The 13149-nt window shown below is 33.5% G+C and overlaps 1 protein-coding gene across 2 annotated transcripts in view; it reads right to left on the bottom strand.

Annotated features, from left to right (window-relative positions):
• Positions 1–11036: 11036 nt before the first annotated feature.
• LOC120140186 (nuclear pore complex protein GP210) overlaps positions 11037–13149 on the bottom strand; it is a 28711-nt gene continuing 26598 nt past the window's right edge. The window contains exons 30-36 of one of the 2 annotated variants that reach the window (XM_039155200.1): positions 12989–13130; positions 12690–12770; positions 12394–12610; positions 12170–12236; positions 11650–11741; positions 11498–11558; positions 11037–11421 (exon numbers count right to left, since the gene is read on the bottom strand). In XM_039155200.1, coding sequence (XP_039011131.1) covers positions 11057–11421; positions 11498–11558; positions 11650–11741; positions 12170–12236; positions 12394–12610; positions 12690–12770; positions 12989–13130 — 1025 coding nt within the window. In that variant the 3' untranslated portion in view covers positions 11037–11056. Of the gene's footprint in view, positions 11422–11497; positions 11559–11649; positions 11742–12169; positions 12237–12393; positions 12611–12689; positions 12771–12988; positions 13134–13149 lie in introns of both variants that reach the window. The other variant, XM_039155199.1, reaches the window with a different exon arrangement.

Below are 13149 nucleotides of genomic sequence, written 5' to 3' on the forward strand. Positions count from 1 at the left end.
GATAACACTGCTGGTCATTCGTGGTTTTCTTTTATGGATGGCTTCTCGGGGTATAACCAAATAAAAATGAACATTGAAGACATGGAAAAAACTACATTTGTGACTATGTGGGGCATATTTTGCTATAAAGTGATGCCATTTGGTTTAAAAAATGCTGGGGCAACTTACCAAAGAGCTATGGTGACTCTTTTCCATGACATGATGCACAAAGAAATTGAAGTGTATGTGGATGACATGATTGCCAAGTCCAAGACTGAAGGTGAACACATTCAAAACTTGAGGAAGCTTTTCCAAAGGTTGAGGAAATATCAATTGAAACTCAATCCAACTAAATGCACATTCGGGGTAACGTCAGGGAAACTCTTGGGTTTCGTGGTTAGTAAAAAAGGAATTGAGATTGATCCAGATAAAGTAAAGGCCATTCAAGATCTTCCGCCGCCTCGTACACAGAAAGAAGTTCGAGGATTCTTAGGAAGGTTAAATTATATATCTCGATTCATTTCACAATTAACTGAAAAATGTGACCCAGTTTTCAAATTGCTTCGAAAGAACAACCCCGAAGTTTGGAACAACGAGTGCCAAAAGGCTTTGGAGATAATCAAGGGATATTTGTCTAATACTCCAATTCTGGTATCACCAGTCCCTGGTAAACCATTGATCCTTTATCTAACGGTATTTGAAAATTCAATGGGATGTGTATTGGGGCAACATGACGAATCTGGAAAGAAAGAGAGAGCTATCTATTATCTAAGCAAAAAGTTCACTGATTGTGAGAGTCGATACCCGCCAATTCAAAAGCTATGTTGTGCTTTGGTATGGACTACTCGAAGGCTCAGACAATACATGTTATACCATACTACTTGGTTGATATCTAAGCTTGACCCTTTGAAATTTTAATGGAATCACCAGCTTTAGCTGGTAGATTGGCTAGATGGCAGATGTTGTTATCAGAATTTGACATTGTATATGTGAACCAAAAAGCAATCAAAGGGAGTGCCATAGCAGATTTCCTTGCAAGTCGTGCCTCAAATGATTATGAGTCCTTAAATTTTAATTTTCCAGACGAGGATCTGATGTGCATCACGACCAAGGAGGAAACAAATTCAGATGATAAATCTTGGAGGTTGTATTTTGATGGAGCATCTAATGCTTTAGGACAAGGAATTGGAGCAGTACTGATTTCCCCAGAAAATGTCTATTATCCTTTTACAAGCAGATTGGAGTTCTTTTGCACCAATAATATGGCAGAGTATGAGGCTTGTGTCATGGGGTTAAGAGCAGCTATAGAAAGAAAAATCAAAGTGCTCCAAGTATATGGAGACTCCTCACTAGTGGTGTATCAATTACGAGGAGAATGGGAGACGAAGGATTTAAAGTTAGTGGAATACCGAAGATTGATCCTTGAATTGGTAAAAGAATTTGAAGATGTCACTTTCAATTATCTCCCTCGAGAAGATAATCAAATGGCTGATGCTTTGGCCACACTTGCTGCAATGTTCCAAGCAAATAGAAGAGTTGACATGATGCCAATTAATATGCAAATGTATAATACCCCGGCACACTGTTATGATATCGAAGAAGAGGTAGATGGTTGTCCATGGTATTATGATATTTTGCAATACATCAAGCATCAAACTTACCCACAATGTGCGTCTGAGATCGATAAAAAGACAATAAGGAGAATTGCTGCCGGATATGTATTAGATGGGGAAGTTCTGTACAAAAAAGGTAGTGATCAAGTTTTGATGAGATGTGTGGATGCCCGAGAAGCAAAAGGTATACTTGAAGAAGTGCATGAAGGGATATGTGGAACACATGCAAATGGGCTTTCTATGGCCAGGAAGATCATGAGATATGGATACTATTGGGCCACTATGCATTCAGACTGTGTTGATTATGCAAGAAAATGTCACAAATGTCAAATCTATGGGGATAAGATCCATACATCTCCGTCACCTTTGCAAGTGATGACCACACCATGGCCGTTTTCTATGTGGGGCATGGATGTCATTGGGACAATTACACCAAAGGCTTCGAATGGACATCGTTTCATATTTGTGGCAATTGATTACTTTACTAAGTGGGTTGAGGCTGCCTCGTATGCAAATATCACGAGATCTACAGTTTGCAAATTCATAAAGAAAGAGATAATTTGTCGGTATGGATTGCCAGAAAGAATTGTCACAGATAATGCCACTAATTTGAATAACAAGATGATGGTAGAACTTTGTACTCAGTTCAAGATAAAACATTCTAATTCAGTGACCTACCGTCCAATGATGAATGGAGCAGTGGAAGCAGCAAATAAAAATATTAAAAGGATCATCACAAAGACCACTGATACTTACAGAGATTGGCATGATAAATTACCTTTTGCCTTGTATGCATATCGAACTACAGTGCGAACTTCGACAGGGGCAACACCTTTCTCTTTAGTATATGGGATGGAAGCAGTCTTGCCAGTGGAAGTAGAAATCCCATCACTTCGAATTTTGAAAGAGGTGAAATTGGATGAAGCTGAATGGGTTCAGGCTCGGTTGACCAATTGAATCTCATTGAAGAAAAGAGATTAAAAGCTATTTGCCATGGTCAGATGTATCAGAAACGGATGATGAGAGCTCATGATAGGAAAGTTCATCCAAGAGAATTTCGAGAGGGTGATCTAGTGCTAAAAAAGATCCTGCCAATTCATAAAGATTTCCGAGGGAAATGGATGCCTAATTGGGAAGGTCCATATGTTGTCAATAAGGCCTTCTCTGGGGGAGCGTTGATCTTGGCAGAGATGGATGGAGAAAAATTGAGAAATCCAGTAAACTCAGACTCTGTCAAGAAGTACTATGCTTGAAGAAAAAAAAAGAACAAATAAAAGATGAAAAATGAAAAAAATGAAAAAGAAAAAAAAATGAAAAATGAAAAAGAAATGAAAAAATAAAAAGAGAAAAGGAGGGTTTGAGATGAAAATCCGCAAAGGACATCTTGAAACCAAAGGAAGACTTTGAGTTGAAACCTGAAAAGGATGCTCAAAAGCATTTTGAGATTAGGCATCAGACAACTAAATCTTCTTGAGGGTCTGATATTTGAGAGAAGCTTCACATCTATAGACATTTTGGCAATTCTCGAAGTCCTCCAGACAGAAGCTCAACTCAATAGTTATATCAAGTGGATTGATTCAGGAACATTCGTGCTAATGATCCATAAGGACATTTGACTTATGGTTTTAAATTTCCATTATTCATGTGATTGCCATAACTTTGTAAATTCAATTTCTTGTCAGTAAATTCGAAGTTTGTTATTTCAAGTTCCAATTTTATTCATTCTTCTTATAAGTAGATTGACATGGCATTAAAAAATAAAAGATTTTTGGTATTACTCTGAATTAATACTTCCATATTAGAGATTCTAGCCCTAATGATTGAAAAGATTAGGGTATGATATGGCCAAAGAAAATGCATGTGAGTTGAGAAAAGAAAGCACATTGAAAACACTGATATTTTGATACGCTGATAAAGATGAGCAGTTCAAAAGGAAACATAAAAAGATTTGCATGGGAACAAGAGAAATGAGAATTTGCGTAAAATAGCCCAAGCAAAATGTGGAGTGCAAACGAAAGGACAAATGATGCATTTAAAATGAAAATTTGCAGGACCACAAAGTTCATAATAATAAAATGCCATCATGCATACATCAGTAAGCATCTATAAATAGGAACATGCTCATTCATTCATATTCATTGAAATGCTTTGAATGTTTTGACAGAAATTCAGAGAGAGTCAATAACAATTAAGATTCACCGCAGAAGGAGGTGAACCAACATTTCCAATGGAGAGTTCATAATGAGAAGAACTCATTCGACAGAGGGAGAAGAAGTTCATAATGAGAAGAGCTTGTTCGACTTATCACTCGATTTATGACATTTTGAATCAGTGACACCTCGCTTGAGGGATTGACATTTTCAGGAGAGTTCATAATGAGAAGAACTCATCCAACGAGGAAGAAGAAGTTCATAATGAGAAGAACTTGTTCAACTTCGCATCAACATTTTCAATGGAGAGTTCATAATGAAAAGAACTCATCTGATAGAGGGAGAAGAAGTTCATAATGAGAAGAGCTTTTTTTGACCTATCACTTGATTCACGACATTTCGAATCAGTGATGCCTCGCTTGAGGGATCGACATTTCCAACGAAGAGTTCATAATGAGAAGAACTCATCATAAAGGAGAAAGTTCATAATGAGAAGAACTTCCTTTCAAATTCACCACAGATGGAGGTGAACCAACATTTCCTGAAGAGTTCATAATGAGAAGAACTCGTCCTAATGGAGAAAGGTCATAATGAGAAAAACATGTTCTTTCTAAGTCCACCGCAAAAGGATTTGGATCAACATTTCCAAAAGAGTTCATAATGAGAATAACTCATCCACGAGAAAAAAGTTCATAATGAGAAGAACTTGTTCAATCTAACGACGAAGGAAGAATAAAAAAATGGTTGTCTTTTTCGTCTTTGCCCTATTCTTGTTAACACAAGAATGTGCAAAGAGGGGCAGCTGTAGACACCAATTTTTTTTTTGTCAGAATTAAAAAATATTATTAAATTATTATTATTATATTATTATTATTATTATTATTATTATTATTATTATTATTATTATTAAGTGTGTTTATATTTTTATGCAGGTCAAATGTGGCCCAATTATAAGCAACCCAACAGACCCAGATCAATAACAGTACCAAGCCTCTCCACCGACGAGTCACTAAGGCTAGTCACATCTGAGCAAGTTGAAACATCATCATCACCATGTCGGCCACTGAACAGCAAAAACAAACAAACAATATCAGCAAAGTCAAAAGCATATCACCTAAATCATACCTAACCTGTCAATATCCTACCAAAAACGAAGAAAATGCAGATGCATCCATTAAGATTAGGTGGAGATATCAACCATAAAATAGGCAGAGGATTAGAGGAGGAGGGGGGAACATTCGGTGAGAACAAAAAAAAATTATCAAGGGAAAAAAAAAACCAGAGAGAAAGATTCAGGTGAAGATCAGAAAAAGTAATATCTTGTAATCATTGAAAAAAATCATGTAATCATCCGAAAATCATCAATACACAGCAAAAAAAAAAAAAAATCAGATTCATAAGCAGCATTTTTCTCAAAGGTATCTTTACATTGCATGCAATTTTATTTATTTATTTATTTTGATTTCATTCGAAATATAGGATAAAAAAAACTTGTTTTACCTTCGGTGAGTGGTGGCCGATCGGAGAAGGGATCGTCAGTTCACAGTGACAATTGGATGGTTCGAGAGTTATTTTAGGAGGCTTTTGGTATATTTTTTTATTCTAGATCTCGGTTTAGGGACTAGGAAAATAGAGGAGACTTGAGGTTTCGTTGGAATAAGATCCGGCCACCAAGGTGCGGTGGCCGTCCGGTTGTTCTGGTGTGAAGAGGAGGTGCATCCGAGGGGGTTATGAAGGAAGGTTGAAGGAAAAGAGAGAAAGAGTGAAGGAAGAGAAGTGTAAAACGGCTAGGGTTAGAATTGTTAGCCAAAATATGTTATATGATATATGATATATAAGCTAATAGTTGGGTAAATTTCACTAAGGCCATTTAACCTTTGCCGTGTTTTATATTCTGGCCATCAAACCTTCTTGTAAAATCATGCTTAAACCCTTTAACATTTAGAACGTTTTTACAAAACAGTCACCAAATTCGTGTGTAAAATTGTGTTAACCCCTCGTAATGTTACTGTATTTTTACATTTGGATACCCGAATCCTCTCCTTTTTAATTTATTTTATTTTCAATACTTTAGTTCCATTATTTTTAATTTAGTCATTAATATGTTACATCCCATGTTTATTTATTTTAGATTTCAGCATTTACTTTATTTTTTTTCTTTATTTTAGTCATTGACTTATTATTACTAATATTTTATTTCGGCCCCTATGTACATATTTTTAATGTTAGGTATTCACTTGTATCATATGTAAGGTCCAAACATATGTTTAAATCTATTTGCTATAAATTATCGTTGTTTTATAAAATGTGTGAATATTGGATTTAATTAATTGATTTCATAACTTTCCAGCTTTTCATCATATCATTGATGTATTAGGTAAAGGTCTTGTTGCATTATTATATGATATTAGTATTGTGTTTATGCTACTTTTAATAAAATAATTATTTGTTATTATAATACTAGCTTTTCACCATTTCATGCGTTAGGTAAGTTGCTACTTTAAAAAAATGTTATTTACATTTATAATACTTATATTATTCAACATTTTTATTTAGACTTTGGTTTATTTTGTAAATAATGTTTAGCCATATTAGTTTTGTTAATATCATCTTAGTCTCTTGAATTTCTATTTTTACTGTTTTAGTCTTTTAACTTTTTATTATTGCTATGTTTTGTTCATCGATAATTATAATTTTATATATGTTGTATAAACTATGTAATTGTGAAATTTTATTTCCACTTCGTTTGTAAATCATTATGGTAATTAATATACAAAAATAAAAAGAAATTTCAATGTAAGGTAAATCTATGAAGATATATCCCAACTACAAGAGAATGTATCTTTTTGAGGATTTTTTTTACACAATTGTCATGTTCAATAATTCTTTCTTTGATTTATGTTATTTATTTTGAATAGTGTTCACCTTTATTTTTTTTACTTTTATCATATAAATATGTTTATAATAATAATAATCACGTTGGGTTCACCAGGGAGGTTTGACTTTACCTTTATTACTACTTTAAAATCTTGGTAGCTATTTAAAGTCTTATTTAGGATTTAGTTTGAATGTTAGTTGTTTAGTTTATTTTGATCCTTATCTCTTATCTAGTTTCGTCAATGATGTGTTAACATGTAAAGGTTACTAATAATTGGATTTTATTATATTTTTGTGTGTTCGTAAAATCTGGTTGCTTGGCAGCGTGTAAATGTGTAATTTGATGCATATAGGACTAGGTTTTATTTTAATTTCTATGCATGTTAACCTCATGTGCATGATTCAACCCTCACATTTTTTTATTTATTACATTTTAATCCTAATTTTCATTTTTAATACTTGTATTATTTATTTTCAATTCTAAGAATTTAATTTCATTTAGTCCCTTAAATGTTGATTTTTGTTATTTTTATTCATTAAAGTTATTATTTTTACTATTTTAATCTTTTAACTATCTGTTTTTATCATTTTAGTACATTAATTTTTTTGTTTGCGATATTTTGGTACTTTAAATTTTTATTTTTTAATCCATAAGTTTCTATTTTACTATGTTGGTATTTTAAGTTTATTAATGTCAATTGAAAAGGGATTTTCTCTAATTAATTTTATTGAAGCAAATTAATCAATATTTGATAAAAAGATCATATTTTAAGTTTATATTTGATTCAGGATTTCCACCATTACGAAAATGTGTAAGCGACACAGTACCAATTTTGGGCGTTGTGGGGGTGCTAATCCTTCCCCACGCGTAACCGACTCCCGAACCTATTTTAATAGAATCTTTGGTAAACGCAGACCAACTTTTGTCTTAAAAAATGATTTTTCTTAAAATTATTTTTAAAAGACATTTTTAGGTATTCGACCTACCTAACCCAAAGGTTGATGGCGACTCTATCCAATTTTATCCAATTTAATTCCAAATCACCGGATTTTCCAAAATTAAAGTCGAAACTATTTTTAAAACAATTAAACGATTGTCCCGCCGGGAAACGGTTACGACAAAACTACCACCATAAAATAAAATAATTTTGTTTGGATCCCGAATTCAAACCTGAGTTATCACACAAAAATATTCAAACATTCATTAAATTAGATTAATAATTAATTTAATACATACAAAATTATTATCTAACTTATATAAATATTAAATTACAATTAAAATTAAAGTTTTGTCTCCGTATGTAAATAAAGTATTTAAATATGATTTTTTTATCTACGAATAAAACTATTTAATACCCAATTATTGAAAGATTGTCAAAATATGAATAAAGATATTTTCCTTCAAAAAAGAAAATAAGTCATTGGTCTGAAATACTAAATATTAGTTTATTTATAACCACTATATCTTAGCTGGTCTAGGAGCACCACATCTTAGCTGATCCAAAAGCATTATCTAAGTTCTACATGATCATTATCTTTAGATCGTCAAACATTATTTGATGCATATTATTTTTAGATCATTATCTAAGCACTATCAGAGGTGTTGTTGGGGTCCTTTTGATTTATTTTGGTGGAAGAAAAAAAATGGGAAGTGTTTTTAAAAATTGGCTTTTAAAGCCAATCCGATGACCCAATCGGATCCCTAGAGGATTCACGTATTTTTTATGGGGAGGGTAATTGAGATCTTTGTTTTTTTTAATTTTTATTTAGAGGAGGGGTAATGGGTATTTTTCTCCTAATCGATAATAAATTCACAACTTAAGGAAAAATAGATATCAACTAAAAACTTTTAACCGCTTATTATATATATATATATATATATATATATGTTGTTGTCATCTTTTTTCCCTTTTTAATTTGCTTAGATTCAATTCTAATTTGCTTAATTTCCTTTTTTTTTAATTTTCTTAGTTTTGGTTCGAATTTAATTTGCTTAATTTCTCTTTTAAATTAGACTTGTTTTTTACTTTTCTAATTCCATTTTAGTTTAATTACTTTCCATTTAAATTTGTTCAATCTCCTCTGTTTGTTTCTTAATTGTATCCCATTTTTATTATTATTTTCATTATAATTAATTTCCTTTTAAATTCTCTTTAAAACTTTAATTTAATTTTCTTTTTAACACAACATTCAAGAAATGTTGTTCATTTTTTTTAATTTCTTTGAATTTAGTACTGTACATCTGCAATATCGATACCCGCAGCTTTATTCTAAGTCGTTAATTGTTCCATTGAAAGTAATATTTCTTACATAAACAAATTTAACCTCCTAAAAGTTTCCCATAACTAATAAATGAAATAAATCAAACTAAAATTATGTGGAGTAAAAGCCTTTGGCCGTTGACCCGTCCTTCGATTCAAGATTTCTACAGGAATCCAAGGTCCTTTGCAGGATTTGTTGTTCTAAAATGAGGTGTTTGATAGTTTTGTACTGTGTCATGTTTGTGTTGTCTTATTGTTTCCCTTTACAGCCTGCTAGTTTCCTTTAGAGTCTTTGTTGTGATGTTACGGGTAGGGTGCTTTGGGTATTGTTTTGTTCTGCTTGGAGGTGTGGGTGGTTTGAGTTTTATCAGCTGGTTTTCTTTTTCATTGAAAGCATTGCAGGTTTGATCTTGGTATTGTTCGAGTGATGTTGTTTGGGAGGAATAGTGGGGTCTGACGTTATAGTTCTATCGTAAGTTGGGATTGTTCTGCTGGTGCCCAAGTTGAGTTTTCAGTTCTGAAGGTTGTGGATTCATTGTGCAGGGTGTTGTACCATTGAAAATTTTGCCTTGGTTTGGGGTGAGTGACCCTCGTCTGCTGGTTTTGGAAGGTTCATTGTTCTAAGGTCTTCAGCAGCTTTGCTGACGAGTGTAGTGTTAGGTTCGCTGTTGGTTCCAGATGATTGGATTGGCACGTTTCTGTGGCTTAACCTCTTGGTTTAGTTGGTTTTGGATCTTTTGTGTAGTGGCGTTGATAGGTGTTTGCTTTTGTTTCAGCCCAGGGTTTCTCATGGTAATGTTTGCTTTGTGTTAGTTGTCTGCAACGGATGTGTTTATTGACGAGTATGGTGGACCTTTTTAAACGAGGTTTATGCCTTCGTCCGATTTTATATGATTTTGCTTCTATTAATATCATACAAGATTACCTTTTTCTAAAAAAATAGTGCCAAAACTAAATTAATTGAATCATTCGATTCAGATTAGTTGATTAAAAACATGTGAAATTGAATGTTTGATTGACAAAAATAATGAAGGTTTTCTCTAGACGATGCTGTTGTTGGAAAGAGCATATTTGAAGGGTTAGAGATTGGAGGGGAATGTCTGATGTAGATAGTTTTAGGTTTTGGGCACTCTAATCCAAACACATTGTACCATCGAGATGAACAAACTATTTAAATTTAGATTATTTGATATTGATTTACGATTGAAACCACATTATTGATTAGTATTGGTACGACACAAACAATTATAACTTAAAATGTTACAACACAAATTAAGGGGCAATAAATTTTTATTTTTTAAAAAACTTTTCAGTTATTCAAATTAAATTATTTCGTAGTTTTAATTTTAAGTTTAAATTTTTAAATTTTAATAAAAAATATTTGAATATTAAAACTATTATATTTTTGTTTTCAGTTTTAACTAAATTGTCGAAATGATCCTCTAGAAATCAAAGATCAATCTCGACTTAAGTGAATGATTTTACCTTTTCGAAAACATCACCCACTTGTTTATATTTGATAAGATCGAATATCTAAGTTCTATCTTTTATCAGATTTGCGTCTTACCAAATATTGACTTAAAAGAATTCGAGAGTCGATTACGTACGGAAAAAGATAAAGAATCTCACATCGTCCTTTCGATACCAACACGGTTACGAGTTATCTTAATAACAGAAATTAAAGTTCAGACCAAAATTATTTACCTGTAAAAATGTGTTACTATAAAATAAAATAAATTAGGATTTATAAAAAACTAACGATAAAAACAATTTACGACTAATCTGTTAAACTGAATATAATCTAAACTCCAATTGACTCGACTCAAATATGATCTTAACGACTCAATTGACACCTCTAACCCCTCCCAATATCACACTACAAATTTACGAACGTGTCAATTCATATAACAAATCATTCCCCATATGAAAATTCGAAAAAGAAAACGGAACACCTTAAGCAGGATTATGATACGAAAATTAATACTAAGTTGAACTAAATTGCAACTATGAACTTATGCATACAGCGTACGGTAATGGAGTCATTAAAATTTGAAGTTAAAAGTATTGTCTGAATATACATACGTTGATACAACAAAATTTGGCAAACTTTTCGCCAGATTCCAACTTCTAAACAATACAACAAAAAGATGAGTTGAGTGGATGCCAAATGAGAGATTCAGTACGTGTTCTGAGGATTAAACCTCCTCCTGCCTTCTCGCCGATAGTACGGAGTCTCATCGATGGTTCTCCTCACATAATCCACAAATGGTTGTGGTGTCCGTGGAGATTGTTCATCGAAACGAAGGGGACTTCTCCGGTCAGGCGTGACAGGTGCCGATATGACTGAAGTGGGCTGTGGAGTGGATGGTGGCTGAGATGATCCAAGAGGTCGGTCGGATAAACATATGAAGCCGACAATCACTGTGATTATTGTTAGGGCAAGACTTCCCAAGACCTTTGCCCAAAAGGAAATATTAATAGGAGCTTTTGGTTCGGGTTTCTCATCCGGTTCATAGTTAACATCCAATTCCACTCTTTGACCTGAAATAAAAGAATGAAAAGATGAGAGCTATTCAACATCTAAATAACCAAAATCCGGATTCAAGACTAAGCTGACCAGTAGACGGGAGTGTGACAATGATTTTATCCGTGAATTGCTTGGCACTCGATGCTTTTACCTGAAATTGAAATAAGAGTGAAGATCAAGAAATCAAAAGATTGGAGTTTAAAACACCAGATTTGTTTTTCAATAAGAATGAGCAATCTCACCTCATACTGTATGCTGCGAGCGGCACCAAATCCTTCTTCATGGATGGGATTAATCGTTAACAAACCTTGACCATGCCAGTGGATTTCAACATCTACAGAGATCATACGATAGAGGAGAATAATATTTCATGGACATGAAACCATGGACTGCATCAGTAGAAATTATTCAGGCAGTAGGAAGTGGGAGGGAAGCATTAGATCATACGATAGAGGAGAATAATATTTCATTGACATGAAACCATGGACTGCATCAGTAGATATTATTCAGGCAGTAGGAAGTGGGAGGGAAGCATTGTACAAACAATGCACTAATGCATCGGCGAGGTTGGCATATAGTTTACGTTATGAGATTAAACATACAAACTCAAGAAAACTTTCAGACCTTTTCTAAAAGGTAGAAAAACAGAATTCTAGAAGTTCCAATTATCAAAACCGAAAATTGATGCACGTGAATGCTTCAGTTGCAATCGAGGCGAGGAGATGCACAGAAAGAGACGGATTGTGTGCCTGAGTTTTTTACCTGTATTTCCCAAGATGGTTATGATAGTCTTGTTAGAGTCTGGTGTCAGATTCAACTGTGTCGTATCCTGAAACACACAACATTTAGAAAATGGGCCATGATCCTTATTCACGTTTAATGCACAAAAAACTTGTTACAACATACAAACATACCAAAGAATCCACGAATTTGAGATAAGTATTCCTTACTGAATGAATAAATTATATAAATCATCAACCAATTACCTTTCCCATTTGCACTATGGAAAATCCCCCAACAAAAAGTGCAGATGCGGATCCAGAAACATGGCTATGTTCTTTCAATGAAGCATTGATGGAAACATAAATATAAGGTTTCATGTTCTTCAACTTGGGTGCGGTGCGGACCAAATGCTCTGGAGAGTAAGGGAAGAATAGGCAAAATGAATTACCAGTATCAATATCCACCCAAGGCTTTGCATAGCTGCAGAGAACAAAAATCATTACATATAACACGATTCTCATATGCTAGATCAACATTCAAACTAGAATGAGAGAGATACCCGACAAAAGGAGGGTCTACCCTACAATCATATGGAGCTCCCTCACTGCTTCCAATGGTGTTGATCTTGTCATTTGCATCACTGGCGTATGGTACGAGTTAAAAAATTTGCTTATTCACCGTTATTTGTTTTGCTCAAAACACAACTAAACAAAGTAATAATGCTGGCAATGTAATAATGTTCGTAAGGTGGATTTGCCGTAAGTTGTCTTCTTAACTACTTAAAATTTTAGAATAACCATTCTGAGTCAAGTTGCAAGTTGATATAACGCGCTTAAAAACAGTAATTAAATTACATACCTGAACTTCACAGAAAAGCTAAATCCTTGAGAGGGAAAAGGAACATTTGTCAACATCTCCTTCGGAGCATCCACAACAAGAGTACTTCCAGGTAGAACTGTGACTGTCGTTTGCAGCTTCACATCGGAACTTTTGAAATAAACTACTTAAAATAACAAACA

The sequence above is a fragment of the Hibiscus syriacus genome, unplaced genomic scaffold (assembly GCF_006381635.1).
Source record: "Hibiscus syriacus cultivar Baekdansim isolate YM2019G1 unplaced genomic scaffold, ASM638163v2 tig00110783_pilon, whole genome shotgun sequence".
Lineage (NCBI taxonomy): Eukaryota > Viridiplantae > Streptophyta > Magnoliopsida > Malvales > Malvaceae > Hibiscus > Hibiscus syriacus.